Raw genomic sequence first — 26044 nt, forward strand, 5'->3', positions numbered from 1 at the left:
CACACACACACACACACACACACACACACACACACACACACACACACACACACACGTCTATCACCTGCTGATGGAGTGCGTTACACTCCTGAGTGGATAAAGAGCTGTGTAGACCTAAAAAAATGTAATAAAATAAGATAGTTGAGCCAGATGATCTCTAACACTCCTCTCAGCACTAGCTTGCTGTGTTCCTGTGATGATAAGCAGGGTACTCTTGACCAGAAATGCTCCAGCTAGAGAATGAGAGAAGATTGTTAGTAGACTCCTTGTGCTTTAGGGTTTCATTTGATTTAAGTGGCAGACAGAAGTCCTGTGCCCCCCAAACAGTCCATGGCCAAGCTGTTGTCAGCTCTTTCTTTCCCCAAACCCTGTAGCCCATGTGACTCTGACTTTCCCCATCAGACTTGGGCTTGCAGAAAGTAAGCCGCACATCCCCAAACAAGGAGGAACCACTTTCTAAGGATCCGCAGGTGCGGCACTGGAACAGAGCCCTTGTCTGAAAATTCTCCTCCCTTTCCCCCAAATCAAACCAGCTGCTGCCAGTAGAACCCCTTCAAACCAGCTACATGAGACAAAACTGCTAGGTTGTGTGTTCTGGTCATCAGTCGTCCTTCGAGGCCCACGCTGGCAGAGTATGAACAATGTGTGTTTTGTGTCCTGCCCTTTCAGACCTTTCTCAGAGCTCCTCGCCATCCCTGTCGGATCAACTCCAGATGGGCTGTGATGGAGCTTCTTCCGGGAGTCTTAACATGGAATGCCGAGTCTGTGGGGACAAGGCGTCGGGGTTCCACTATGGTGTTCACGCGTGTGAGGGCTGCAAGGTAGGGCTGGGCAGCTGGCTGGGATCTCAGACCCTTCAAATGGAGCCATCATCAAGGAGCAAGCGGCCCCGAGGGGCTGCGACTGCTGCTGGCTTTTGCCTGACTGTGGTACCCCTGGAAACCTTGCCAGGTTCTGTTGGCAGATTCAAGATCCCAACTGCTGAGCCCCATGAAGGGCAAGGAGGCAAGGGTAGTTCTGTTCTTTTCTTGCCTCCTGCTGGCCATCGTTGGCACTGCGCCGGCCCTTCCTTTATGACTTTTCCCTTTGGCCTCCTTCTGGGCTCCCAGCACCCCCTGGAGACCTCACCTGAAATGACATCAGAGACATAGTGACCACCTTGCTGAGCCAGTGACCCCAGTGAGAGGTTCAAGGCTTCCCCTGCCTAAAAATCTGAAAGCCTGGGAAAAACTGGAAAGAATTAGGAGGGTTCTTTTCTGAGGTCTGCCCTGCTTTTATCCCTTCCCCTTTCCTCTAAAGGGGAGAAAATGTTAGCGTTTCCATTTTTCTGAGATTTTTACAGACTAAATGTACCAGACATGATTCATTTATGTACAACTCGAGTTAGATATGATACATTTTTGTGTTCCTAAATTAACAAAGTAAATTGCAGTTGTAAGGGATTATTTAAAATAAGCATTTTATATATTACCCTTAATTTTTTTTCTTCCATTCCATTCTCCTCCACCAGAAACAAAACAAAACAAAAAACCCTAACCAGTTCTCTCCCCTACTTCAAAACTTGTCGAAATTTTACATTTCTGTTCATACCACTGGCTTTAGCATGGCTGAGCAGGCAAGCATAGCATTTTCATGGAACCTATTTATTCATTTTAATTCAGCAGACATTAAGTATCAAGCACCATGGTAGGTGCGGGAGTGCAAAGATAAAAAGAATTCAAAGCATGTGTGATACACGTAATACTGTGTAGAATATGATGACAGCAAAGAGAAATCCAGGACTCAAGCATTTGAGTAGGGATGAACATGCAACGTAAAAAGTTAAAGTAAAAAGGATGGGAGAAATGAGGGTGACTTTATAGAGGATTGCTTACGTGAGCTGGGGCTTAGGAGAAAAGGGCAAATGTCCAGCGGAGCAGTCAAGCAGACCACAAGGCTGAGGCTGAGGCTGGCCAGCTCGCAGTCCAGATAAGGCCAGAGGTGTGTGGTTTAGAGGCTGGAGCTGGCACAGAGTCTTCCACAAGCCTTGCTTGAACGGATGGAGGACACTAGGCCTCTAACCCCTCTCTCTCTTTCTCTGTTCTGGCCCACCAGGGCTTCTTCCGCAGGACCATCCGCATGAAGCTCGAGTATGAGAAATGTGACCGGAGTTGCAAGGTCCAGAAGAAGAACCGGAACAAGTGTCAGCACTGCCGCTTTCAGAAGTGTCTGTCTCTGGGCATGTCTCACAATGGTGAGGGCTGGGGACAGTGCCAGGGAAATAGGGACTGGCAGGAACAGTTCTGCTGTGGGGAGTATTAAGGCTGCAGCTGTGGGGCTGCTCATGCTGGTCAGTGCTGGGGGTGAGTGCGGGTGTTCAGCTGTCTGTGCTCCAAGCACAAAGAGCATGTCCTTGGGTTGGAGCGAGTGAGGATAAATCGCAGAATTTCAATGATGGATATAACCTTAGGTCTTCTAGAATAACAGTGCCAGAAACAGTATCCTCTTCCCTCCTTACCCTCCCCATAAGTGGCCGTCAGCCGTTGTTTGGAGACCTCCCCTGACACCAGGCTCCTGAGGGGAGGATACCCCTAGGGGAGGATGTCTGGCAGTAGGAGCAGTGCTTAGAGCTTCCATGCTGTAAGTGCCTTAACTTACAGGCAGAGGATTTATCTTGTCAGGTACTTATGGCAGAATTGACCATACCCGTGGGTCATGTTGGTAGCCAGGCAGAAAAACAGTCGAGGGCTTGACCCCTGGAATGTATACCTTCTTTGGGGACAGTACCTTGCACATAGTAGGAGCTTCATAGTCAGTGTTCACTGAGCTGATAGTGCCTCCATAAATAAGGGATGTCCGTTCAGGGGCCCATCAACTGCTTGTTCCTCCAATTCATTCAGCAAACATTTAATGCCTGCTACGTGCAAACTATTGTGCTAGTTGCTAGGGACTGACAGAAAGACAATGATAAAATATCTCTTGCCCTGAAGGAGCATATGTTCTACTGGTCCAACACCGAGGTCCAGAATGGGGAGAACTAGAGTCATGTGGACACCTCACATTTAAGTCCATTAAGGAACTTGGCCTGTCCTCCTTGCCTCTGAACTGCTTCCCTTTTCTTAAACAAAGAGCAGTTACAGAATGTCTCTTTATCTGCTTTAGGCCTTAGATTTTTCCTGTGTATTTTACAAGTAACTTTTCCCAACTCTGATTTTATTACATGGACGATAAAGATCATTTTCTCCCAAGTCTTTCCTTTCAATATTTTTTGCCTGTTCCACTCCTTAGGCCACAGGGGTTTTCCTGAGAGACTTTGAAAATAGATTCCCTCTCATTAACCTTCCCTATTCTTAAGTCTCCCCCGGCCCTCATCAAAAGAAACCAGCTCCTAAAAGTGTTCTATGATCTTAAAAGGAGCCATGGACACAGAAAGTAATTAAAACCTCTCCCCTGACAACAGTAATACAGTGCTTAACAATTTACAAAGTGCTTTCACATGCATTATATCACCTGTGCCTCATAACAGTTCTGTGAAGGGATTATTGTTCCCACTTTATAGATGAGGAAAGTAAAGCTAAGAGAGGCTAAGTGGTCTGTCCAGAGTCACATGGGTATGGTTAATTGGCAGACGTTTTCCCACCCCCAGTCTGGGCTCTTTCTGTTAAAGCAGGCTGTCTCCTCTCAATCTGCCCTGGATACCCAGGTCAGGAATAGGGCAGAGCCAGGGCTAGCCAGCTGTTAGTCATAAAAATTACCTGATTAAGCCTTGTAGTGGGATTTCAGAGGTCTCCAAAGCTATAAACAGGGAAACAGCTTATATGTGGTCCTGGGCTATGCAAAAAGTAGGTGCTTAAATAATCAATAAATGGTGCCTGGATGGCTAACTAGGCAGTGAGAGGTTCATAGTAGTAAGTGGCACCAGCCCAGGAAGCAGTTTACAGATAGAATCTCCCAGCACCATATCCAGTGATCCTGGTTTTCCTCCTGTGTACCAGCAATTCGCTTTGGCCGGATGCCAGAGGCAGAAAAGAGGAAGCTGGTAGAGGGATTGACTGCAAGTGAGGTGAGCAGGCAAAATCCCCAAGGAGCTGACCTGAAGGCTTTCTCCAAGCACATCTACAATGCCTACCTGAAAAACTTCAACATGACCAAAAAGAAGGCCCGGGGGATCCTGACCGGCAAGGCCAGCAGCACCCCTGTGAGTATAGCACCAAAGCACGTGGCCTCAGAACCAGCGTGTCTGGGAAAGTCTTACCCTCTGGGGGGTGGGAGCGAGGGAGTTGGGGAGGCGTGGAGTTCCCATGGGCACCCCCTCCTCACACACACAATGCTCCCATCTCTAACTAGGGCTGGGGGGGTGCGCTGGGGTTTTGTAGCCCTTTGTGATCCACGACATGGACACGCTGTGGCAGGCAGAGAAGGGAGTGGTCTGGAAGCAGCTGGTGAACGGGCTCCCCCAGTACAAGGAGTTGAGCGTGCACGTATTCTACCGCTGCCAGTGCACCACAGTGGAAACAGTGCGCGAGATCACCGAGTTTGCCAAGAGCATCCCCAGCTTTGTCAGCCTCTTCCTGAATGATCAGGTGACCCTGCTCAAGTACGGTGTCCACGAGGCCATCTTTGCCATGCTGGCCTCCTTCATGAACAAGGATGGACTTCTGGTAGCTGACGGCAACGGCTTTGTGACCCGTGAGTTTCTGCGAAGTCTTCGCAAACCCTTCAGTGAAATCATTGAGCCCAAGTTTGAATTTGCTGTCAAGTTCAACGCCCTAGAGCTAGATGACAGCGACTTGGCTCTTTTCATCGCCGCCATCATCCTCTGTGGAGGTGAGCAAACAGGGGGCCTTTAGAAGTTATAAGAACGTAGCTTTAGAACTCAAAAGGGCCTTAAAAGTCATAGCCCAGCCCCCTTATTATAAGGAAAGTCGACCTCACCTGCCTGAAGTGCCCCTGGTGGGATGCTGAGATGGGCAAGATTGGAGCTCGAGTTCTCTGAACTCCATGTCAGTCACTTCCAGCTCTTCCCCTCTACCCTGCCCAGTTTCCCCCATACCAAAGCTCTCCTTCCCCTCCCTCCCACAGCTGTTCCCATCAGGGGGAACCATGACGCTGACAACTTAGCTCACATTTATGTGGCACTTTCTGGGCCCAAAGTGCTTGTGCCACACTGCTTCTGCTTGCAGGATGAAAGTCTCATTAGCCTCACTGTAGAAAGAGGGGTCGTAATTATAAACAATAGCTCCAGTTCTAAAGCAGTTTATGGAGGATCACACTTGGTCTTCATAACTGACCTGTAAGGTTGGTGGTGTTTGCATCATCTCCATTACAGGTGAGAAAATAGCCTTGGGGACATGAAGTAACTTGCCCAGGGTCCCACAATGAGTGACAGATCGAGGGCTCCAAGCCCAGATTTTCCAGCTTCAAGGCCATTTCCCTTTCAGTCTGTCATGTTGCCCTCCACCCTATAGGCTAAGGGCAGTCATGAGTGAGTGAAGCTACCTGCAGAACCCATTTTAGGTGATAGCTTCAGATCCAGTTCAGAAAAAGCCTGGTTTTCCCTGTCTCCTGACCCAAAATCCCATGCTAAGAAGGCAGCCAAGCAGCTGTCAGTGATCTCAGATGAACACAGGGAGAGAGTAAAGGTCTTGCCCCAGCTCAGGAAAGGCTAGTAGAGGCACCTTGGGAGTTAACATGCAATGTAAATGGCTACACCTCTGGAGGGCAAGGCCAGAGCAGATTGGAGAGAGCCACCAAGTCCCCCTCCCCAAACACTCCCTTCTCCCCATAGATCGCCCTGGTCTCATAAATGTCAAGCAAGTGGAGGAGATCCAAGACAGCATCCTGAGGGCCCTGGAGTTCCACCTACAAGCCAACCACCCTGATGCACAGTACCTCTTCCCCAAGCTGCTGCAGAAAATGGCTGACCTAAGGCAGCTGGTGACAGAGCATGCCCAGATGATGCAGAAAATCAAAAAAACTGAAACAGAGACCTCACTTCATCCACTTCTTCAGGAGATCTATAAGGACATGTATTGAAACCCCGAGACAAAAGAACTGCCCAGGGTGGGCTAGGCCACGTGTCAGCTCTCCAGGTACTAACTACCCTGGTGCTGAAGGACACATGGTGGGCAGGCCTGAAGAAGCACTCTCCCTACCCCAGTTCCGTTGACTTTGCCGAGAGGCGCTTGGCATTACTCCTGGAGTAGTCAAAACTTACATTTGTACTTGTGTGCATGCATGTGCATACATGCACACATACATACACACACACCACTCTCTCTCCCTCTTTCTTCCTCCTTTCTCTTACCCCTCTTTTTGTCTGTCTCTCAGAACCAGGTTTGTATTATCTCACCAGCAGAAACTAGAACAGGCCTCTACTTTTTTCCATTTGCTGAATGAGGCCTGTCTATTCCCTCCATTCTACTGGGACAGAAAGGTGGAGGAGGTGCCAAGCTTCTCAGGCTCTCATTTTCAGTGTCAGACTTGTGTATGAGACATCCCAAAGAAACACTAAACTGGCCTCCTGTGCCCTTCCCCGTCTTTAGTGCTTAATAAGATTCTGCTCCCCTTGAAGCCCAAGTACACCATCTCCCAGCTGTCCCCACCTTCCTCTGCAGTCCTCCTGGGAAGTGAGTGGGTGAGGTGTGGTGGAAATGGGAGGCATATGCACCCAGCAGAGACCCCTGTAACCTCTCTTTACTGCCTTGGACTTTATGAAGAATCATCCCGGGGCCAGTTATCGGCTCTGGCAGCAGGCCACATTAATGCCTAGCATCATTTCTCTTCTTTTAACTGGTCTTCCATGTCAGTGTTCACTGCAGCCTCTGATGCTGACTGACCTGGAGGCTGAACACTAATATTCCCCCTTCACCCTGATGTCCCATAGGACAATGGATGGGCATCTCTGAGGGCTGAAAGGAGAGCCACAGTCCTGTCTGGAGCAGGTCTTAGGGCTCATCTCATTCTGAGGGCTGAGAGTTCCAAGATAGGAGACTAGGCCAGGCCTTCTCCCTCCCGTTGTGACAGTTGGTGGGATACAGCCATGGCGCCCTCCTTCCCCACATTTCATTACTAAGTCTTAGCACACACTACCCTCCCCAGTATCTAGATGTCTTAAACCGAGTTTGAGTTTAACCTCCCCCCTTCCTCCTAGGGTATGGAGAAGCTGGTGCTGCTACCCAAGTCCTAACGCCCCCTACTACACTCCCAAGAGCCACCATGCTGGCATCTACCACAAGCACTGAATTCACTTTAATCACAGGTTCTTTGCCTTTCCCCTAAACAAGACAGGGCTTCAGGGGGCCACATATGGCTCCAGGCTCCCGGGCTGTTAGACTGGGTGAGCTGCATTCCCTTTTCCTGAAAGGGTTTAAACAAGAAATTCCAAGTGAACAGGGCATCTCTGTTGACTCAACATCTGCCCAACACCTGATAACGGGCTCAACTGAAAGATGTGGTGACTGGGGATGGAAGCAAAATATTTTATTTTGTGTGATCTTCCATAGCCTATAGTGGACCTATCCCTTTTCCTCCAAGCTTCCATCTCCCACCTATCTCCCCCAGCTTAGCATCGGGTGCTTTTTGTGAACCACCTCCCTCCTGCCTAACCTGTCCCTCACTCCCCACCCCCAGGAGAGAGGTCTGGGCAACGTTTTAAGTTGTAGCTTCTCACTTTCGAGGTAGGGCCTGAGGTCTGGGGCACAGCCTAGGGAATGTTCCTTTGAAGTCATACCTAAGGGAAACAGCAGACCATCCACTCCAGCTCCTAGGGGGGACAATGATTTGCCGTGGTTCATACTGGCAGAACTGGCACTGGAACCCAGTGAAGGGGCATCTACAGCCCAGAAGACAGGGGGGAGCACTGCTGGTGGGCCTTTCAGGCTGCTGGCAGCCTTGTGTTAATGTGAGGGAGGGGAAAGAAAAGAGGAAGAAGAAAGGAAATTCAGCTACTTTACCCTCACCCCACTCCTTAGGATTTGGGGGGGGAGGGGCCAGAGAAGGAGGAAGAATCAAACCACCCCATCCCTTCCTTATTCTGTCTTCTCCAAGTCTACCCCTGGCTTGTTATTAGGGTCAGAAGTTCCTGAGGCAGGACCTCTAGCCCTCCTACCCCTCTCTGCTGGGACAGGCGCCCTGGAAGAGCTTTGCACACTCCCTAGGGGGGGCCTGCCCTTGCCTGATGCTGTGAAGGAAGACACTGTGCCTGACCACCCCACCCTTCCCCCCAGCCCCTACCGTGCAGATACTCAGAGCTGCAGCTCCCCCCTGTGTCATACCAATCTCCAAAACTGAAATGTATATTTTTGCTAGGAGCCCCAGCTTCCTTTGTTTTTAATATAAATAGTGTACACAGATGGATGGAACTCTAAATAAATGGGAATTAAATATATAAGAGCTGACTGACCCTATACTGAGTTTGTCCTTTGTAGTTTTTCCCCCCCAGGAGCTAATTTAGGATTCTTGGAGTTTTTCTTCTTTTGCAGGTCCCTGGGGAGAAAGAGGCTGAAAGTTTTTCACCTAGTCTTCCCTCGGGCTTTTCCTGAGGGATCATATAACTTGCTCAAGATTTCCCTCGATCCTGTGCTGTTTTCAGCATTGAAACATAACACATCTCTGGACATCTGTTAGGGGTGTTAAGACAGAGTGGGAGGTGAACACCTGTGCCAAACCACTAGAGAAGGATACGAGATTACAAATCTCGCCTCCTGAGTCTTTCAGTAGCTCCAAGCAGCTCCATGATGAATACATTCCTTTTGTTGTCCAGATTTCTTCTGGTTTGTGGCAGCTGTTGTTCTTGTGGATGTCTCTTACAACCTACGGCCAAGTTCTTCCACTCTTAGGGAAGCCCAGGAGAGAAATGGAAGCATTGTGACATAGAAAGAGCACTGCATCCTATATCTGAGGCCCTGGGTTCAAATCTTACTCCTGCTTCTTACTGTGTGGCTTTTCCTGGAACAACTCCTTTAGGAGCTTTAATATCCTTAAATATCAAATGAAGTGAGGGTGGGAGTTGGGGGGAAATTAGGAAAGGCTTCTTATGGGAGATGATATTTGAATTGAGTTTTGAAGGAAGCCTGGGATCCTAATAGGTAGATAAATAGGATAGTCTTATTAGAACATGCAGTTCAGGGCAGCAGTGTGGAAAGTATCCTGAATCAGAAAGAACAAGTTGGGGGTGGGGAGGTGGGGCGTTTCAGAAGTCTAGGTGAGAGTGGATGAGTGAAGGTGATGGCGGAGCAGAGAAAGGCCTTGGTGCCAAAGATCTGTAGGGAATTATCAACAATTTGACGAGGTAAGAAGGATAACTGAGCTTGTAGGCCATAGTTACTGAGAAACGGTACTCTCAACAGAAATAGGTTCATTCAGCTGAGAAGATAATTTCATTTTGGCCCTGTTGCATTTGAGATCAGCATATCTACCGTATATCCTGGTGGATTTGTTCAGCAAGCAGCTCAAGATGGGGAATTGGAGTTCAAGAGAAAGGTTAGGGTTGGATAGAAAAATTCAGGAGTCACTCATGTAGTAGGGATGGCAATTGAATACTTAGAAGCCAGTGAGATTGTTTTGAAGGAAGAGGGCCCAGGAGAGACTTAGAGGGTGCTTGTGTTTACTAGATAAGAGATGGCTGGACCTGGAGTCAAAAAGACTCTTCAAATGCAGCCTCAGACTCTTAGTAGCTGTGTAACTCTGGACAAGTCACTTGACTTCTGCCTCAGTTTCCTCATATATCAGTGAGGATAATAGCACCTCCCAGGCCGCTTATGAGGTTAAAATGAGTAGCATTTGTAAAGCCCACGGCAAAGTTTAAAAAAATATATAAATTATCCAGCAAAGGGGCAGTCAGAAAGATGAGAAGCAGGAGAGAGCACTGCCTTGAAGCTAAGGAAGGAGAGTAGAGGTCTATGATGTCAAATGCTTCTGAGCAGTCAGGGAGAAGGAAAACAGAAAAAAAGGGCCATCAGATTAAGCAGTTAAGAGATCACTATTAACCTTGGAAAAAATAGTTTGGCTATTGATGACATCAGAAACCAGATCACCAAGGGTTCAGAAGTGAATGGGGTGGGGAGGGTGTGTTAAAGAAATGGATTCATTGGGTATAACTAGCTCTGTCTAGGAAGCTGTTAAAGAAACTAGCTGAAGAAGATGGCAGAATCAAGGAAAAGATTTTTAGGGATGAAGGAAGTCGATAAATATTTCTTAAGCCTTCACCATGTGCCTAGCACTGTGCTAAGCCGTGGGGATATAAACATCAATAAAAACCAAGACTACCTCTGCCCCCAAGAAGCTCACAATCTCTTGGGGGAAGACAGTTCACAAAGGGAAACTGAAAAGGGGAGAGAAGGTACCCAGTGAGGGAGTGTGATGGATAGTCCCAAAGAAGTCCAGAAGCAGTGAGCTAGAGGGACACTTGAAGAAAAACTGGGAAGAAACTTGGGCATGATTTTAGGCAACTCAGAAAGAAGCAGTGGATCAGAAGGCCTTGGAAAGGGCAGCTCAAAAGGGGCAAAATCCCAGAGATGAGCGAGATCGTGAAGAGATGAATAGAGGAATCGGCTTGGCAGAGACAAGAGAAAGGAATAAAGAATGGGGAACAATAGGGAGTTTTTGAGGTATGGCATAAGGAAGAATATTGGCTTTAGATTTGGCAAAGTACTGTATATGCATTATGTCATTTGAACCTCAAAGCAATCATCCTCAAATGAGGGAACTGAGGCTCAAAGGAGATATGTGATTTGCCCAAGGTCACACAGCTAATGTTAGGGGCAGGATTCAAACCTAGGTCTTCCTGACTTGCGAGTCCAGCAGTGCTGCTTCTCAGAGAATGCCTCTTCCAACTACTTGATGCAGCCAGGAGAGAGGGGAGAGGGTACTGATGAAGTATGAGTGACAAAGGCTGATTGCATCTTGCAAGATCGAGTGAGTGTACTGGGGACATGCTAGAGAAGGCAAGTCTAAAATAGTGCTGCTAGGTGAAAAATGAGACTGCAGATGCTGTGGTGCACCCCCTGCTACTGGAGGAGGGGCTGAGGCTGATGGATCACTTGAGCTCGGGAGTTCTAAGCTGCAGTGTGCTAAACATCGCCTGAACTAAGAACATCCCCAACGTGGAGGGCCCTCTGGGAGGTGAAGACCAAATTGACCCAGGTCAGAAAAATGAGCAGGTCAAAGTTTCTGTGGCAGTCAGTACTGATTAGGCTCATGAGTGGCCAATGTAGTTCCACTCTGGGCAATATAGGAATCAGCCTTCCCCCCACACACACAAAAACACCACAACTAACTATATAATGCTTCTTTTCCATGCCTAAAATTAACCACATTGTAAGACACTGGAAGATTAATAACATCTTACATTTTTTTTAATCCCTCTAATACTTAGCACATAGTAAGGACTCAATAAGTTCTTGTTAAATGAAGAAAAGGACTTAAATGAGGGGGGTCCCAAGAAATAAGGATATGAAGAAAACATAAGCTATCTATGTATGTAAGGATATCGACATGCAGGATACCTAGATTTCGGACTTAGAGGAGTCTTGCTTCTTACGGAGATGTTAAAAGACTCTGTTTGGCATTCAAAGCGCTTCATGACCCTAGCCCCCTCCTGCCTGCCTTCCCAGTTTTCTTATCCTTTATTCCTGACATATACTCTTAGATCCGGTGACACTGGCCTCCTGGCTATCCTAGGAATAAGACACCTTATCTCTCAGTTTCAGGAATGTTCTCTTGCTCATGCCCCACACCTGGAATGTTCTCCCTCCTCCTCTGTGATTCCTGACATCCCTGGCTTCCTACAAGTCTCAGCTAAAATCCCTCCTTTTACAGGAAGCCTTCCCTAAACTCTCTTGATTCTAGAGCCTTCCCTCTGCTAATTATTTACTATATATCCTGTACATAATCTGCTTTGCATAAATTTGTTTGCATGTTGTCTCCCCTGATTTAAGCTGTAAGCTCCTTGGGTTGCACAGACTGTCTTTTTTCCTCTTTTTGTATTTCAGCACTTAGCACAGTAGGCACTTAATAAATGTTTAATGATTGATAACATCTTAGAGAGATATTATTGATGCCCCAAAGCCCCTCTTCTTGGATGTGTCACGAAGGAGGTTGGGGAGAGACTAACGCCCTGGAGAATCAGGAGAGGCCTCTTTAAGAAGCAGTGTTTGAGGTGTTTTAATCACATGCCTTTTCAAGGAGGCAGTGAGGCTCAGGACAGATAAGTTTTTTTGGTCTCCATGCATGAGGGGCTCTTCCTGGGGAAGGCAGACTTGGGTAGGGCTCTACAGTGAGTGGGTTGTGCAGGACAGCATAAGGGTACTGGATACCAGAAGCAGGAGATTACCACAAGAGGGTAGAAGGCTGTCAAAATGAGATGTGGGAGAGTATCAGAGACCCTTCACTCACTTCACAATTTTACTTACTTGACAGATATGCAGTGCACATTCATCGAGGATTCATGAAACCCTACAGAAGGAAAAGCTAGAGAATATAGGTCTGCAGGTGAGGTAGACCCATCTATAGAGCCCACACCCACATTTTCCTAGCCTGGGTCAGCCACTGGAGTTGGAAAGTTGAGGGTGCTTGGAGAATACTGAGGCAACAATTTTAAGTTGTTTAAGGCTTTTACGTCTTACGTCTTCTACTCCCATATTTAGGAATCATCAGCTCCAGGGACCCCAGTCTACTCACCTCATTCAATCAATGATCAGTTATTAAGGGCTTGTATAGCAGGCAATATACCTGCTTCATAATGTGCCCTGTACATTCCACTGTGGCAATCCCTTCCTCCTCTCCTTCCATTATTCCACAGCATTCTCATCCTTCAATAATTAATACTAAAATGATAATAATAATAAATATTTTCATGGCAAGTTAATTTTGTAAAGTGCTTTCTTCACAAAAATCCTGGGGTAGAAAATGCAGTGTTATCCTTGCTTGTAAATTAGGTTACAAGACATTAGAAGTCATTTCCTCAGTCTCTCATGTGATCCTGCCAACATCTGCTCTGGTTGTCTGGCTCTTCTCAGACATACCAGGCTGCCTCCTACGGCCCGAATGAAGCCTTCCCACACCTTTCCTGCGCTCAATGACCTCCCCCTTCTCAGAACTCCTATGCTGCTTACTTGACATTTAGTTGTAGACAGTACTGTCTTGTATCATATATTGTCTTGAATTATGAAATTCATGTGTATTTGTTTTGTCTACCCAAGTAGCAACTTGAAAGCAGATAGACCCTTCTCTATAATCCTGTAGGCACCTAGCCTAATTCTAGGCTCTTAAGGGCCCTCTCCTTCCTCAAATATTCTTAAAGGTACCTCTTTTGCTCCCTTCACTCCCCACTATGTATGAGGCTTATCTGTATACATATCAGAGAAACATCCTGGTGTAGTAAATACAGTGCCACCCGAAAATCCAGGAAGACCTGTGTTCATATACTGCCTCTAGCAATTACTGGCTGTGTTACCCTGGACAAGTCATGGCACATAAATCTCTAAATGCTCTAGGCCAGAAGTGTCAACACTACTAACACTCCTAAGTGTCTCCTGAATCAGATTGAAATGTAATTGGGAAATAGTTCATCAAATAAACAAAAATACAATAAAACATAATAATATTATATTTTATAACTGCATCAATTAATGACTCTCATTTCTATTTGAGTTTGAATTGCTTTAAGCAAATCCTTAAGACTGAATTTCCAACCTGCATTGGGAATTCCCCATGCCTATAAAAGGGTAGCACAGTGGCTAGGTGGCACAGTGGATAGAGGCCTGCAATCAAGAAGCCTTGAGCTCAAATTGGACCTCAGACACTTACCTGCTGTGTGACCTTAGGCAAGTCAGTTGACCCTAATTGCCTCCATTTCCTCATCTGTAAAGTGGGCTACAGAAGAGAATGACAAATCACTCCTGTACCTTTGCCAAGAAAACCCCATCACAAAGAGTCAATGAGCATGACTGGGAAAACAACTGAATACCTGTGAAATCACAGGTTTGAGTCTAGTCCTATCCCATACAAGTCACAACCTCCCCAGCTGAAAAAGTGTCCGAGGCAAATACTTTCCACACTGCCTTGAACATCTGTCCACTGGTTTGAATTGAATAGGGTAGGCAAGGGCGGCAGCTAGGGAGGGGCAATGGAGAGTCATCCCAAGGCACCAACATTTATAGTGGTGGTTCCAGATCTGGGCCTTAGGCTCCTCTGTTGGGCTGTACAGACTCTGCTCCTTTACCCTTCACCAGGAGGGCCTTTTGTAGAGGCTACCTTGGCCCACTGCACTATAAGGGTTTCTCAGAGAGAAGGGGGTATGTACCTACCCCTTTCCCAGATTCACAAAGTGCCATTCATTTTTTTAAAGCTGAATTTGCTCCTCATCTCAGCTTTCTGTCTCCCATCTTGCTTTCAAGTCCCAGCTCAAATCCCAGTTCTACAGGAGATACTTTCCAACTCCTCTTTATGTTAGTGCCTTCCTTGCTTCCCGTCCTCCTTCAGAAGGCCTAAGAGAATTCACCTTTCCAAGTTCAATTCAGCGTCTCCTAAAATCCCAAGATTTCTCCCCAGAGCCTACAATGAACTTAGCTAGAAGTCGAAGACACACCTAGGGTTAAATCCCCGAGACAGCTGCCTAATAAAACTCCTATTCATCTCAGCTTCTCTCAATTCTCCACCAATCAACAAGTACTCACTGTGTGATTGCATTCTTAGGGAACTAAGTGTTCACAAAGTGTCCCACAAAGTGCCCCACCCAGTGTTAGACTCAGGTACTGGGGCAGGATGAAGAGAATTGAGAGAACCTGCTTCCTGCCGCATCTATAGAATTCTTGGTGTGTACACACACACACACACACACACTCTCTCTCTCTCTCTCTCTCTCAACTTTCACCCACCGGGTGCCTAGCCCTCCATTCCCCCTTCAATAAACTCCAGTTGCCTCCAAGATCAAATACCAAATCCTTACCTGGGCTGAGCCTTTCATAACCTAGCCCCTCCTACCTTTTCAGTCTTCTTAGGCCATATCCCCAGTAGGTACTCTCCAATCCTGGGACATTGGCCTCCTGGCTTTCCCATGAACAAGATATTCCGTCTATCCACCCAGGGCATTTTCTCTGGCTGTACCCAGTGCTTGGACATTGTCCCTCCTGAACTCTGCCTACCGACTTCCCTGACTTCTTTTAAGTCCCATCTAGAAGATGGAACTTGACCATTTTCTACAGGAAGCTTTTCCAATCTCAATTCTAGAGCCCCTCTGTTAATTATTTCCTTTTTATCCTGTATATAGCTTGTTTATACTTTTTTTTGTTCTTGTCTCTCTCATTAGATTGTGAGCACCCTGAGAGCCAATGTCTTTTTGTATCCTTAGCACAGTACTTCAAAAATTAAGTGCTTAAATATGTTAACTGTTTGACTAAATCTCCAAACCCTTAGTCCTCCAACCCTATCACTTCTAGTTCAGGCCCTAGCTGCTTTGTGGGTCAGGGAAAGGAAAGGGCCTTTGTTTAATCTTGAGGCTGATTAGTGAGTGATAGGTCCCTCCTCCCATTGGCCGGGCCCTTGCAAGGTCAGGATAAATAATTGGTGAGCAAAAAAACTGGAATTCATTCTTTTCAGTGACTCCAGTTTGGATGGCTCATGCTAGTGGTGGCAGTAGCCAAACAGGCAGCAATGACAGTCCTCGTCCTCGGTGCAGGTACGAAGGGTGGGGAATGGGGTTCCTAAGTGGGGGAGGGACTGTTCTGCCCAACCACACCTACCCTCTTTGGAAACCACTTAGTTGAATCTCCTTTACAAGGGGAAAAAAAATTGAACCTCAAAAGGGTAAGTGACTTATCCAAGAGCATACATCTAGTTAGTGGCTCAGCCTTTAATTTTTGAAATTCAACAGAGGCACTGAGAGGCCTTAGTTCAATTATTCATGGGGAGAGGGGGAGGGACAAGGGCAAGGGCAAGCTCGAGTGGACATAAAGGAAAGTGTGCTGGATTTTTAGTTCAGAATCTTTGGGTCAGAATCTTGGCTCAGCTGTTTTATAACCTCTGGGACCTTTGACTTCCCTGGCTCTCGGTTTCTTCCTGGGTAAAGTAAGGTCCCTTCTAGTTAAAAGTCGACGATGTTCTGCATTCTGTTTGTAGCTGGATGTTGGAGTTCTTGCTAGAATGTACCTGGGTAGGGCAGCCTAAAAAAAATGGGGAGATGGGAAAGGGTCAGGCATTGTTAGAATTGAAAAAGGACTTTTGTGTCCATCCACTTTAATCCTCTCCCTTTGAGTAAGAGAGGTTTAATCACACTCACACCCACACCCTCCCCCTCCACCTCCAGGAAGCCCTTCCTGACAGCCTCTCTTTGTCAGTGCCCTCCCAAGCCCTCACCCCTAGCCTGACATTACTATGTACTCATTTTGTATGTTCTTAATTTGTAGTCATAGTCCCCCTTCTCTATGCTTCCTCACCCACCCCCAGCAAAACATAAGTTCCTTGAGGGTGGACTTTGCTTATTTTTTTTTTTGGCTTTGTAGCTTAAAGCATCTAGCTTGGTTTCATTCATGGTTGTTGAATTAAAATGGCACAGCTCGAACTAGAAACTAAGATTGCTGGTCTTGATCTAATCAATTGATCGATAAACATTTATTAAGCCCCTACAAGGTGTATCATACTAAGTGCTACAGATGCAAGATATTCTCTGTCCTTAAGGACCTTATCGGAGAAGGACTCAATCAGAGAAGACTATATTCAAGTAAAGATATACAAAACAAGCTATATATAAGAAATAATAAGTAACTGAGGGGTTGGGAGAATCCAGAAAGGAAAGTTGTTGTGGTATAGGAAATGATGAGTTGGTTGATTTAGGAAAACATGGAAAGACTGGGCTTAGGGAGGAGGATGCTATCCACCTTCAGAAAAGCAGATGACAAGTGGAAATAAGCATAGTACTATCTTACATATATGTGCATGACTGTATATGTGTGTGTATGCGTGTTTATGTTTATAGATGTCTATGTATATGTCTATGTCTAACGTTTATTTGTATTGGGGATGGGGGGGTGAAGGCTAGGGGGAGGTGATGAGGGAGAGAGGGGAAAAAATAAAGTAAAAAATGCGCAGCAGAAAAAAGAAAACCAACAAGGAAACGAAGAAAAGCTAAGCAGCTCTGAAAACAATGTATACTATTTATTACAGAGGTTTTCTTGAAATGGAAATCTGTTATTTTATATTGAATCCTCTTTTGCGGTCTGCTGTGTACATGACATTTTTTTCCTTATCTCATTTTGTATTTATGTGTAAAATTTAAAAAAAAATTTAAAAGAGGGTTTGGCAAAGGCTTCCAGTAAAATTCCTCAGTATACTCTAATGGAACTCTTCCGAAGATGGCACCTGAATCCCAAAGGTGAACTTAATGGTGAAAACCTTGGCAGACCTATAGGGGAAAGGTTCTTTTTGTTTTCCTTCTTTTCTTTTTTTATGGTCACCTTTCACCTTTCAGTGACCCTCAAATGTCCACCTAGGTGGTGTTAATGTTGGGATGAGAAGCCCGAAGACCTGGTTATGCTGGTCCCATTTCTCAAGCTAATAATTCCTGTTTATAAATTTCCTCAAAGCACACTAAGCACTTTTCCCAACAGTGAACCTTCTGTAGAAATCGTGGATAAATCACTTTCCCTTCTTTGGTTCTCAGTTTACTTATCTTATAAAATGACAAGAGTTGGCCTAGGTGATCCCTAAGATCCCTTCTAGGGACTCTGAAATATTAGAATTCAATTCAACATCTATTTGAATCCTTATATGATGTATATACTACTGTGCTGTGTATGCAGTGTGAGATGTGTTCTGGGGGTATCCATTCCCTCCTTTGCTTCCTTGGCTATTCTGGACCTTGCCTTCTCACCTTAAACCCTCTAGTTTCCTCCAGCCTGCTTCTCTCCTCTCCCCTCACGTCTTTACTAAAAATTTTTGTTGTTCAGTTGTTTCAGACTCTTCATGACCCCATTTGGGGTTTTCTTGGCAAAGATACTGGAGTGATTTGCCATTTCTTTCTCCAGCTCATTTTACAGATGAGGAAACTGAGGCAAACAGGATAAAGTAACTTTTTCTCGGTCACCCAGCTAGTTAAGTGTCTGAGGCCAGATTTGAACTCAGGAAGATGAGTCTTCCTGAATCCAGACCTGGCACTCTATCCACTATAGCTGTAGCCACCCAGCTGCCCTTCGACTCTAAATCCATTAGACACAATCCACACACATATATAAAACCATATTCTATACCTATTTATCAGTTCTTCTCTGGATGTGGACAGCATCTTCCTTCGTAGATCCTTTAGAGTTGCTTTGGGATTACTTGGTTTTTAAATGTCTGGTAGAATTTACTTGTAAATCTGTCTGATCCTGATACTTTTTCTTAGAAAGCTCCTTTATGGCCTGCTCATGTTATAGGTGTTTGGGGAAATATAAAAAATTAAATAAGACACAGTCCTTTTTCTTCGTATACCCTATAATCTGTGGGAGGATAACATGCCGACATATATCATCTTGTTTTATAGTTAAGTGTACAAATGGATCAAAAAAATTAAGTGTACAAAACGGAAACAGTCTTCTGCCCTCTAGCTCTTACCATTCTAATAGGGACGGGAGGTTATGGTGAGTGGACAGAAAGGGATGACATAATACAAAGGTAAAATTGAGAGGGCATTGCAACTGATTAAGGGGTGAGAAATATGGAAGATAACTCTAAGTTCATAAATATGGGAGAGTGGTAGGTACAACAGGATTAAATAGAATGCATAGGAATAGGATACACATTCGGGATACATAAATACACAAACATATATAGGATATACATATGCAAAAGAGGAATAAATAGGTACAATGGAAGGAATAAGTTTAAGCAGGAAGCGAGTTTGGTTTTTGACAGAGTAAGTTTGAGGTGATGGTATATACCAGTGTCTAAAAGTCACCTGGACGAAGGTGGAAAGGTGTCAACATTATAGATAAAGCTTTTGGAGTCATCTAAGTAGAGATAGTCGTTGAATCTGTGGTAGTGAATGAGACTATCAAGGGAGAGATATAGAGACAGGAGAGAGAGCCAGTAACAGACCCTTGTGGAACATACATCTTTTAATATATATAATTACATTATATTACATATATATATCATATATATAAAATTATGTATAAAAATTATAAAATTATATATATAAATTTATTTTTAGTTTTCAACATTTACTTCCATAAGATTTTGAGTTTTAAATTTTCTCCCCCTCTCCTCTTCCCCCTCCCCAAGATGGCATGCAATCTGATATGGGCTCTACTTTATACACTCACATTAAACATATTTTCACGTTAGTCATGACCTAGAGAAGAATTAGAACCAGTGGGAGGAAACATGAGAAAGAAGAAAGAAAACAACAAAAGAGAAGGACGTCAGGTAGTATGTTTCCAAAAGCATACTATTCCAAAAGACTCAAAGTTCTTTCTCTGGATATGGAGTGAGTCTTTTGGACTTGTCTTAGACTTAGCTCTTCTCAGTAATAAAATGATCTATCAAGTTCAGTCATCAGACACTGTGGCTGTTACTGTGTACAGTGTTCTCCTGGTTCTGCTCCCCTCACTCAGCATCAGTTCATGTAAGTCTTTCCAAGTTTTTCTCAAGTCTTCCTGCTCATCATTTCTTATGGAATAATGGCATTCTATTGCATTCATATACTACAACTTGTTCAGTCATTCCCTAACTGATGGACATTCTCTCAATTTCCAGTTCTTTGCCACCACAAAAAGAGGTGCTATATTTTTGTACATGGGGGTCCTTTTCCCATTTTCATGATATCTTTGGGGGTAGAGACCTAGGAGTGGCATTGCTGGTTCAAAAGGTATGCACAATTTTATAGCCCTTTGGGCACACATCTTAAGGGGTCAAGAAGGTCCAGCAAGTGAAAGGGATAATTAGGTAGATAGACTAGGATTTGCCAATGGATTAGATCTAGGAGGGTGACTCCTAGTTTTTAAGTCTGAGTGACTGGGAGGATGATAGTGCCCTTGACAGCATTAGGGAAGTTAGGAAAAAGGGAGAATTTTGGGGGGAAAGATAATGGGTTCGGTTTTAGACATGCTAAGTTGGATTTCTATGGGATATCCAGTTTGATATATCCAGTAGATAGCTAGAGATGAGCAAAGGTTAGGGTTACATAAATAGATGTAAGAATCATCTTCATGGAGATGATGGTAATTGAATCCATAGGAACTGATAACACAGCCAAATAAAATAAATCAGAAGAGAGGACCCAGGATAGAACCCAGGTTTAGTGGATGTGACCTGGATGATGATCCAGTAAATGCCACTGAGAAGGAGTTGTCAGGTAGAAGAGGAGGACCAGGAGACAGTTGTGTCACAAAAACAAAATATCAAAAAGAAGGCACAATGATGTCATGAGAATTGTCAATTAAAAGCTCACTGGTAACTGGAGAGAACAGTTTCCGTTGAATGATGAGGCCAGAAGTTAGACTACAGGGTTTAGAAGAGAGTGAGAGACAAAAGAAAATGGAGGCTGTCTATCCATGTAGACAGCCTTCTCAAGGAGATTATCCACAAAAGGAAGGAGAAAATGACAACTGACAGCAATCAACGATTAAGTGAGGGGTTTTTTGGAGGATGGAAGAGGCAGAGGCATGTTTGTAAGAAGTAGGGAATCAGCCAATAGACAGAGACAAAGATTGAGAGTGGCTGGACACTAGGTGGCAGCAATAGATAGAGTACCTATCCTAGAGTCAGGAGGACCTATGTTCAAATCCTGCCTCAGGTACCTACTAGCTGTGTGACCCTGGGCAAGTACTAAACCCCACTGCCTACAAGCAAACAAAGGCTAAAAAAAAAAACAGATTTGAGAGTGAGAACGATGGAGGGGACAGTCTGCTGGAGAAGGAAAGATGGAATGGGATCACTTGTACATATAGATGGTTTATCTTGGCAAGGAAAAGGGTCACCTCTTCACATGAGACAGGGTAACATTGAAAATGGTGGGGAAGGGCATATGAGTGATGTGAGACAAGGAGAGGAGAAGAGAGAGATCTCACAAAACAGCTTCTGGTGGCTTTTTTTTTTTTTCAATCAAAGTTGAGGTCCTTTCTTCTTAGCTTTGAGGGTGGTGGAAGGAGATGCTATGGGAGATCTGTGCATGGATGAAAAGGTTTGGAATAGACAGTTTGGTGAATGGGATAGCGAATCAGTTAGGGAGGTGTAAAAGGACTGCCTTGCTGCAGTGAAGGCCCAGTTGAGATTATATAACATCAATTTGCAGAGAACCAAGTCAGCATGATTTCATAACTACTTGGAGATGCTAGAGAAGATTCTCATTCAATAGGCTTGGATTTAGAGCTTAAAGGACATTTAGGTTCATTGAAGTTTTATAAATAGCTTCAGGAGACCCTTTCCATATGATCCTATAAGGAACCTGAGATCCTGACAGATGATGGTTATGGTCATCCAAGTAAAGAGAAGTCAAAGGGCCTGGGTTCAAATCTAAGTTCTGCTTACAACTCATTGTTTACTTAATTGAATTAATATTCCATGTTAATTGAATTTAACATCCATATCTATTCATGATAACCTCATGAAGAAGAATTATGATTACACTGGAGTGGAGGGAGACAGGGCTTTTCCTTGATGCACAGACCAGGTCTGGGGCCCTGAGGCTAGGTGCTGAATGTCCCATCTATCTACACACAGGTATTTTGCCAGAGGATTCTGCCAGCAAGGACAGAATTGCTCCTTTTCTCATGACAGACAGTCACTGCCAGTCTGCAGATACTTTCAGCAGGGGTTCTGTTTTCGTGGAAATGATTGCAGGTAAGATCTGAGCCCCCCCACGCCTGGCCATTCTTTCCTGCCTACTTTCCAGCCTGACCCAGTGAAAGGTGGGGTTGGGGTCAGGGAGACTAGATACCCAGCTTTCCTCAAAGGCTAGCTGGCCTCATTGGAATCATTCAAAAAAGTAGCTGCCCCTCCCCACCTTTCCCCAGTGGGCACAAACCTATGCCATATGTGTCTAAGATTACCTCTTTTTCTCCCATAGGTATCAGCACTCCCAGGTTCCAAGCTCCTCAGAATGCACCACAGAGCCTCTCCTGCCCCTGCCAGAGCCAAGGCTGGAGCTGGGGTCAGCCTCTGAGCTGGCCACTCTTCATTCAGTGCCTGAGGAGCTTAGCCCATCATGTACCCAACATGGCAGGGGATCTGGCATAAAACATCTGCACACAACGGAGGCAGCTGACAGTACTTTCTCTGATAGTCTGGACATACCATGTGAGTTAACAAAGGGGTTAGGATAGTTGGGAAAGGGAAAATGGGACTTCTGGTCAACTAGGATTATGCTTCCTTCCTCAGCCTGCAAAGGGAGGGTTTGACCCACCTTTACCTACCTGAAGCCAGTCTCTTCTTGTAGTAGGTAATCTAAATCTTAATTCCACCCTGGAGCCTGGTCCCCAGCCCGATCCCCAGCCAGCACCACATCCTGACTCTTCCCCAGATCAGAATGTTTTCAGGCTCCCAAGGACTCCGACTCCAGATATAATGGTAAGATTAAAATGGAAGGGGGGGGAAGGGAAAGTGGTGGGGAGAGATGAGTATGAGTTAGTAGTAACAGGAATCTCCGTGGTCAGGGAAGGAAAGAAAAGAAAACTCTACAATTCCTTAGAGTTGTAGATTATATGACATCTATTCGTTCCTAGGAGGGGTCAATGAGAAGATGACTAGGCAGGGTAAGAATGTAGGTGGCCTGACCGTGGGCTGTGGTGCTTGCAAAACTAGGAGAACAGCCAGGATGTGGTGTGCGGCATCTGTATGGAGAAGGTTTGGGACAAACATCCGGCGGACCGTTTCTTTGCCATTCTGCCCAGCTGTTCCCATGCCTACTGCGTGAGCTGTCTCCGTACCTGGCGCCAGAGCAGGGGAAATTGCCCTCAAAATATCATCAAGTGAGTGCCATGGCAGTGGAGGGCTGGGGGCAGAGGGGGACGCGCGGGGGAGAACCAGACGGGCAGACAGAGCCTGTGAGAAGACTGTGGGGAGGTAGAGAAAGAACACAGAGGAAAGAATGTGGAACACGGTGGTGACGGTGCATCTGAGAAAGGGGCTTTAGGATACTGGGCCTTACGTTCTAAGGCAATCTCCCCATCTTGGCAGGGCCTGTCCAGAGTGCAGAGTGCGCTCCAACTATTTTGTCCCCTATAAGTTCTGGGTAAGCAAGGGGCCTGAGAAGGAACAGCTCATCAGGAACTTTACGGACCGAACAAGGTAAGATGGGTTATTGATTACATTTTTAAAAACAAAAACAATGCCAGCATTTACATTTCTGTGAAGTATTTTACTTTTGTTAACTTATTCAGCCATCACAGCAGCTCTGCTATGTTTAATCCCGTTTTTCAGATGAGGCCTAGAGAGACTATAGCTGGGGGTGTTTGAGGCTGAATTAGAACTCAGGTCTTCCTGACTTTGGGTCCTACCCTACAGCCACTGTGCCACCTGCCTGCCTCTCTTTATGGATTGGTGATCTTTCCGTGGCTTAGGTTCCCTTAGAGTAGAAGTGTGAGAATCCAGAGGCCTGGGTTCTAGTTCTGCCTCAGTCTCCAATTTTCTGGGTACTCCTTATCTCTCTGGATTTGTTTGTTCTAGCCCCAATGAGGCTGGGGCTAGAGTTAGCTACGATTTCAGCTAGCTCTGACATTCTAGAAACTCTGCGTTTGATGACTGAATCCTGCAGTATATTTGTTGCCACCAGGTAGCACTCTTCCCCAGGCTAGAAACCTTTTACTTCGCATCCAATCAATCGCCAAATCCTATCATTTCTACCTCTATGGCCCCTTTGATTTCTGTCCTCTTCTCCAACTGCCCCAACCTCATTCCAGCTTCCTTACCTGGGCTGTTGTAATGGCCTTTTGCTGGTCTCACTGCCCCCAAATCTTCCATATATACACTGCTGCCAGGTTAATCTTCCTAGAGAAAGCCCATTTCTGGGCATCGCCCCCTGTTCAGAAGCTCCTGCTGGTTCCATGGTACCCATCAGCCTAGGTCCCAGAGTGAGGCACCTTGGTGCTCTAGGTGATAGTCATACAAAGATGAAAAGGTGGCCTTTTCAGATCTCTGCCCTCAGAGAGCTAACAACCTATTGATTGTTGACTCTCAACCTCTTACCTCATCTGATACTGCTTCCATGTCCCAGCCTGCTAGAGAACAGGTCTGCTTATTAATTCTGGAAGTATATCATATTCTAGTTCACCTTGGAGCCTTTGCCCAGCCTGTTTAGTGACTGATGACCCTTACCCTGCAGCCCTCTGGGCCCCCCACATGTTCAACTCTCCTTCAGGGCTCAGCTCAAATGCCTTCTTTTCTTCATGTGGCCTCCCTGGACTGGTCCCTTCACTACCCCAATCATTTGTCACTTAACCTAGGCTCCTCATGCACCTTGGCGGGGAGAGTGTCTCTCTTTCTCCCTCATCTCTCACTCAGCATTCACATAACACTCACACAACACACTCGGGCATACAGTCTCACAGATAGTCTCACACACAACACTTTCATACAACAGTCTCTCACATACTCATATTCTCTCCTACACTCACTCAAATACACACTCTTACACATACATAAACACAGAGTGTACCTTCCAGTCAAAGCTGAGATTGTTTTAAAGCTTTTTCTTTCATGAGTGACTCAATGACTGTGGGACTGAAGAACTCCAAGTTACAGCGCTACAGTATAGAGGAAAGATGGTGAATCTAGAAGTTCTGAATTTGAACTTTGACTCTGCCAAGGCAGACTGGGGAAAATAAGTCACTTACTTCCACTGACCTTTAATATCCTCTTCTATAAAATGAGATTTTGATTAGATTTCTAAAAGTCCTGCTTGGTTCCAAATTCTATGATCCCAAGTCCAAACCTATAGAACCAAGATTAGCCCAGGAAAAACAGAACAGGATTTTTAAAACTTGTTTTCACAAGGGTTGTTGGGTTGAGACTAATGCGCCTTTTCTTTGTACCCCCTCTCTGTCCTCATGACCTCCAATAGCCAGATCCACTGTAAGTTTTTCATGCAAGGAAGAGGCCACTGTCCTTTCCAATCTGACTGCATCTACCTGCACCAGTTCCCTGAGTCCTGCATGAAGAACAGGGATTCTGTGAGTAGGCTGGGTCAGGGAAAAGGGATTTTGTAGGGTGGAGATTGGTTAGTAATAATAGAATGCCTGGATCAACTCAGTTCAGTCTCCTCCCCCAGATTCTGACTCTTAGTGAACCATCAGACAACTCAGATGATGAAGATGAGGAAGAAATCTATTTCTTTGACCATACCATCAGCTTGTCCATAACAAGGAAGAAAATAATCTATTCCAAATCCAGTGATTCTGATGACTCCTTGTGGGGGTTGTAAAGCAGGGGCTGTGTCCAGAAGTGCTCTTCCACAGGCAAAGAAGAGCAGTTATAAGTTCATGTGGAAAGGAGCCTTCCACTCCATGGTCTGCGCTGATAGCACATCTGGACATGGGACAGTTTGGGAGAAACGAATGGTTAGATCTTGTGTCAATAAGAAGGTCCCTATCCCTTTCTGTTTTCTTTGGGCTTCAGTTTTTAACTTTTTATGTAATGATTCTGAAACAAATTAAACTAGTATAAATCACTAGAGCTGATGTCTGTCATCTGTTTTGCTTAGCTGACTCCTCATGAGATACAGTGCCAGCCTTTATCAAATGTCATGTAAAGTGTATGTATTTGTGTCCTTAGTTAACTCTCCACCAGGTGGCACCTCATCCTTGTGTTTTTCTCAGATTTCTTCCTCAATCAAAAGAGTCCTTAGGAAAGGCACTATGGGAGACAGCTAGGTGGTTCAGAATATAGAGTACACTGGCTTTGAAGGTAAGAGAACCTGAGTTCAAATCCAACCTCAGATGCCCTGAGCAAGTCACTTAACCGTGACTGCCTTGAAAGAAAAAGGAAAGGCACTATGAGGTCCAGTGAAATGAGCGAGGAACTGGGGCAGTCAGGAGGAAGACCCCTGGGTCTGCGTTCTGGTTCTGCCACTGTATGATCTTGGCTAAATCAC

General features: G+C 45.4%; 2 protein-coding genes and 1 long non-coding RNA gene across 16 annotated transcripts in view; 2 read left to right on the forward strand and 1 right to left on the reverse strand.

Moving 5' to 3' along the window:
* The window catches only part of PPARD (peroxisome proliferator activated receptor delta), a 71250-nt gene extending 62863 nt beyond the window's left edge, over positions 1-8387 (forward strand). For 3 of the 8 annotated variants that reach the window (XM_072641852.1, XM_072641850.1, XM_072641851.1), the window contains 5 exons: positions 670-821; positions 2095-2233; positions 3975-4177; positions 4356-4806; positions 5768-8387. In XM_072641852.1, the coding sequence (XP_072497953.1) occupies positions 670-821; positions 2095-2233; positions 3975-4177; positions 4356-4806; positions 5768-6015 (1193 nt within the window). In that variant the 3' untranslated portion in view covers positions 6016-8387. The remainder of the gene's footprint in view (positions 1-669; positions 822-2094; positions 2234-3974; positions 4178-4355; positions 4807-5767) is intronic. The other 5 variants (XM_072641857.1, XM_072641855.1, XM_072641856.1 and 2 more) reach the window with 2 other exon arrangements.
* The window catches only part of LOC140526001 (uncharacterized), a 31922-nt gene that overhangs the window by 2178 nt on the left and 3700 nt on the right, over positions 1-26044 (reverse strand). For 3 of the 5 annotated variants that reach the window (XR_011974198.1, XR_011974199.1, XR_011974196.1), the window contains 2 exons: positions 25297-25479; positions 65-24044 (listed from right to left, as the gene is read on the reverse strand). This is a non-coding gene — a long non-coding RNA (uncharacterized lncRNA). The remainder of the gene's footprint in view (positions 1-64; positions 24045-25296; positions 25480-26044) is intronic. The other 2 variants (XR_011974197.1, XR_011974200.1) reach the window with 2 other exon arrangements.
* On the forward strand, positions 14972-25624 carry LOC140525999 (probable E3 ubiquitin-protein ligase makorin-1). 3 transcript variants are annotated; one of them, XM_072641859.1, is made up of 8 exons: positions 14972-15658; positions 21679-21798; positions 22025-22254; positions 22394-22524; positions 22759-22925; positions 23134-23244; positions 25016-25124; positions 25223-25624. In XM_072641859.1, the coding sequence occupies exons 1-8, from the start codon at positions 15594-15596 to the stop codon at positions 25373-25375; spliced, it is 1086 nt and encodes a 361-aa protein (XP_072497960.1). In that variant the 5' UTR covers positions 14972-15593; the 3' UTR covers positions 25376-25624. The 3 variants fall into 3 exon arrangements, with proteins under 3 accessions (XP_072497960.1, XP_072497961.1, XP_072497959.1); XM_072641860.1 differs by having other exon boundaries at positions 15568-15658; positions 25210-25624; XM_072641858.1 differs by having other exon boundaries at positions 15573-15658; positions 25205-25624.

The sequence above is a fragment of the Notamacropus eugenii genome, chromosome 2 (assembly GCF_028372415.1).
Source record: "Notamacropus eugenii isolate mMacEug1 chromosome 2, mMacEug1.pri_v2, whole genome shotgun sequence".
Classification (NCBI taxonomy): Eukaryota; Metazoa; Chordata; class Mammalia; order Diprotodontia; family Macropodidae; genus Notamacropus; species Notamacropus eugenii.

Excerpts from the sequence above, each read along its gene's own strand:
- LOC140525999 (XM_072641858.1), top strand. The coding sequence starts at position 15,594 with ATGGCTCATGCTAGTGGTGGCAGTAGCCAAACAGGCAGCAATGACAGT. Across the intron at positions 21,799-22,024 it reads TTTCGTGGAAATGATTGCAG|GTATCAGCACTCCCAGGTTC; the intron begins GTAAGATCTGAG and ends TTTCTCCCATAG. Across the intron at positions 22,926-23,133 it reads TGCCCTCAAAATATCATCAA|GGCCTGTCCAGAGTGCAGAG; the intron begins GTGAGTGCCATG and ends CCATCTTGGCAG.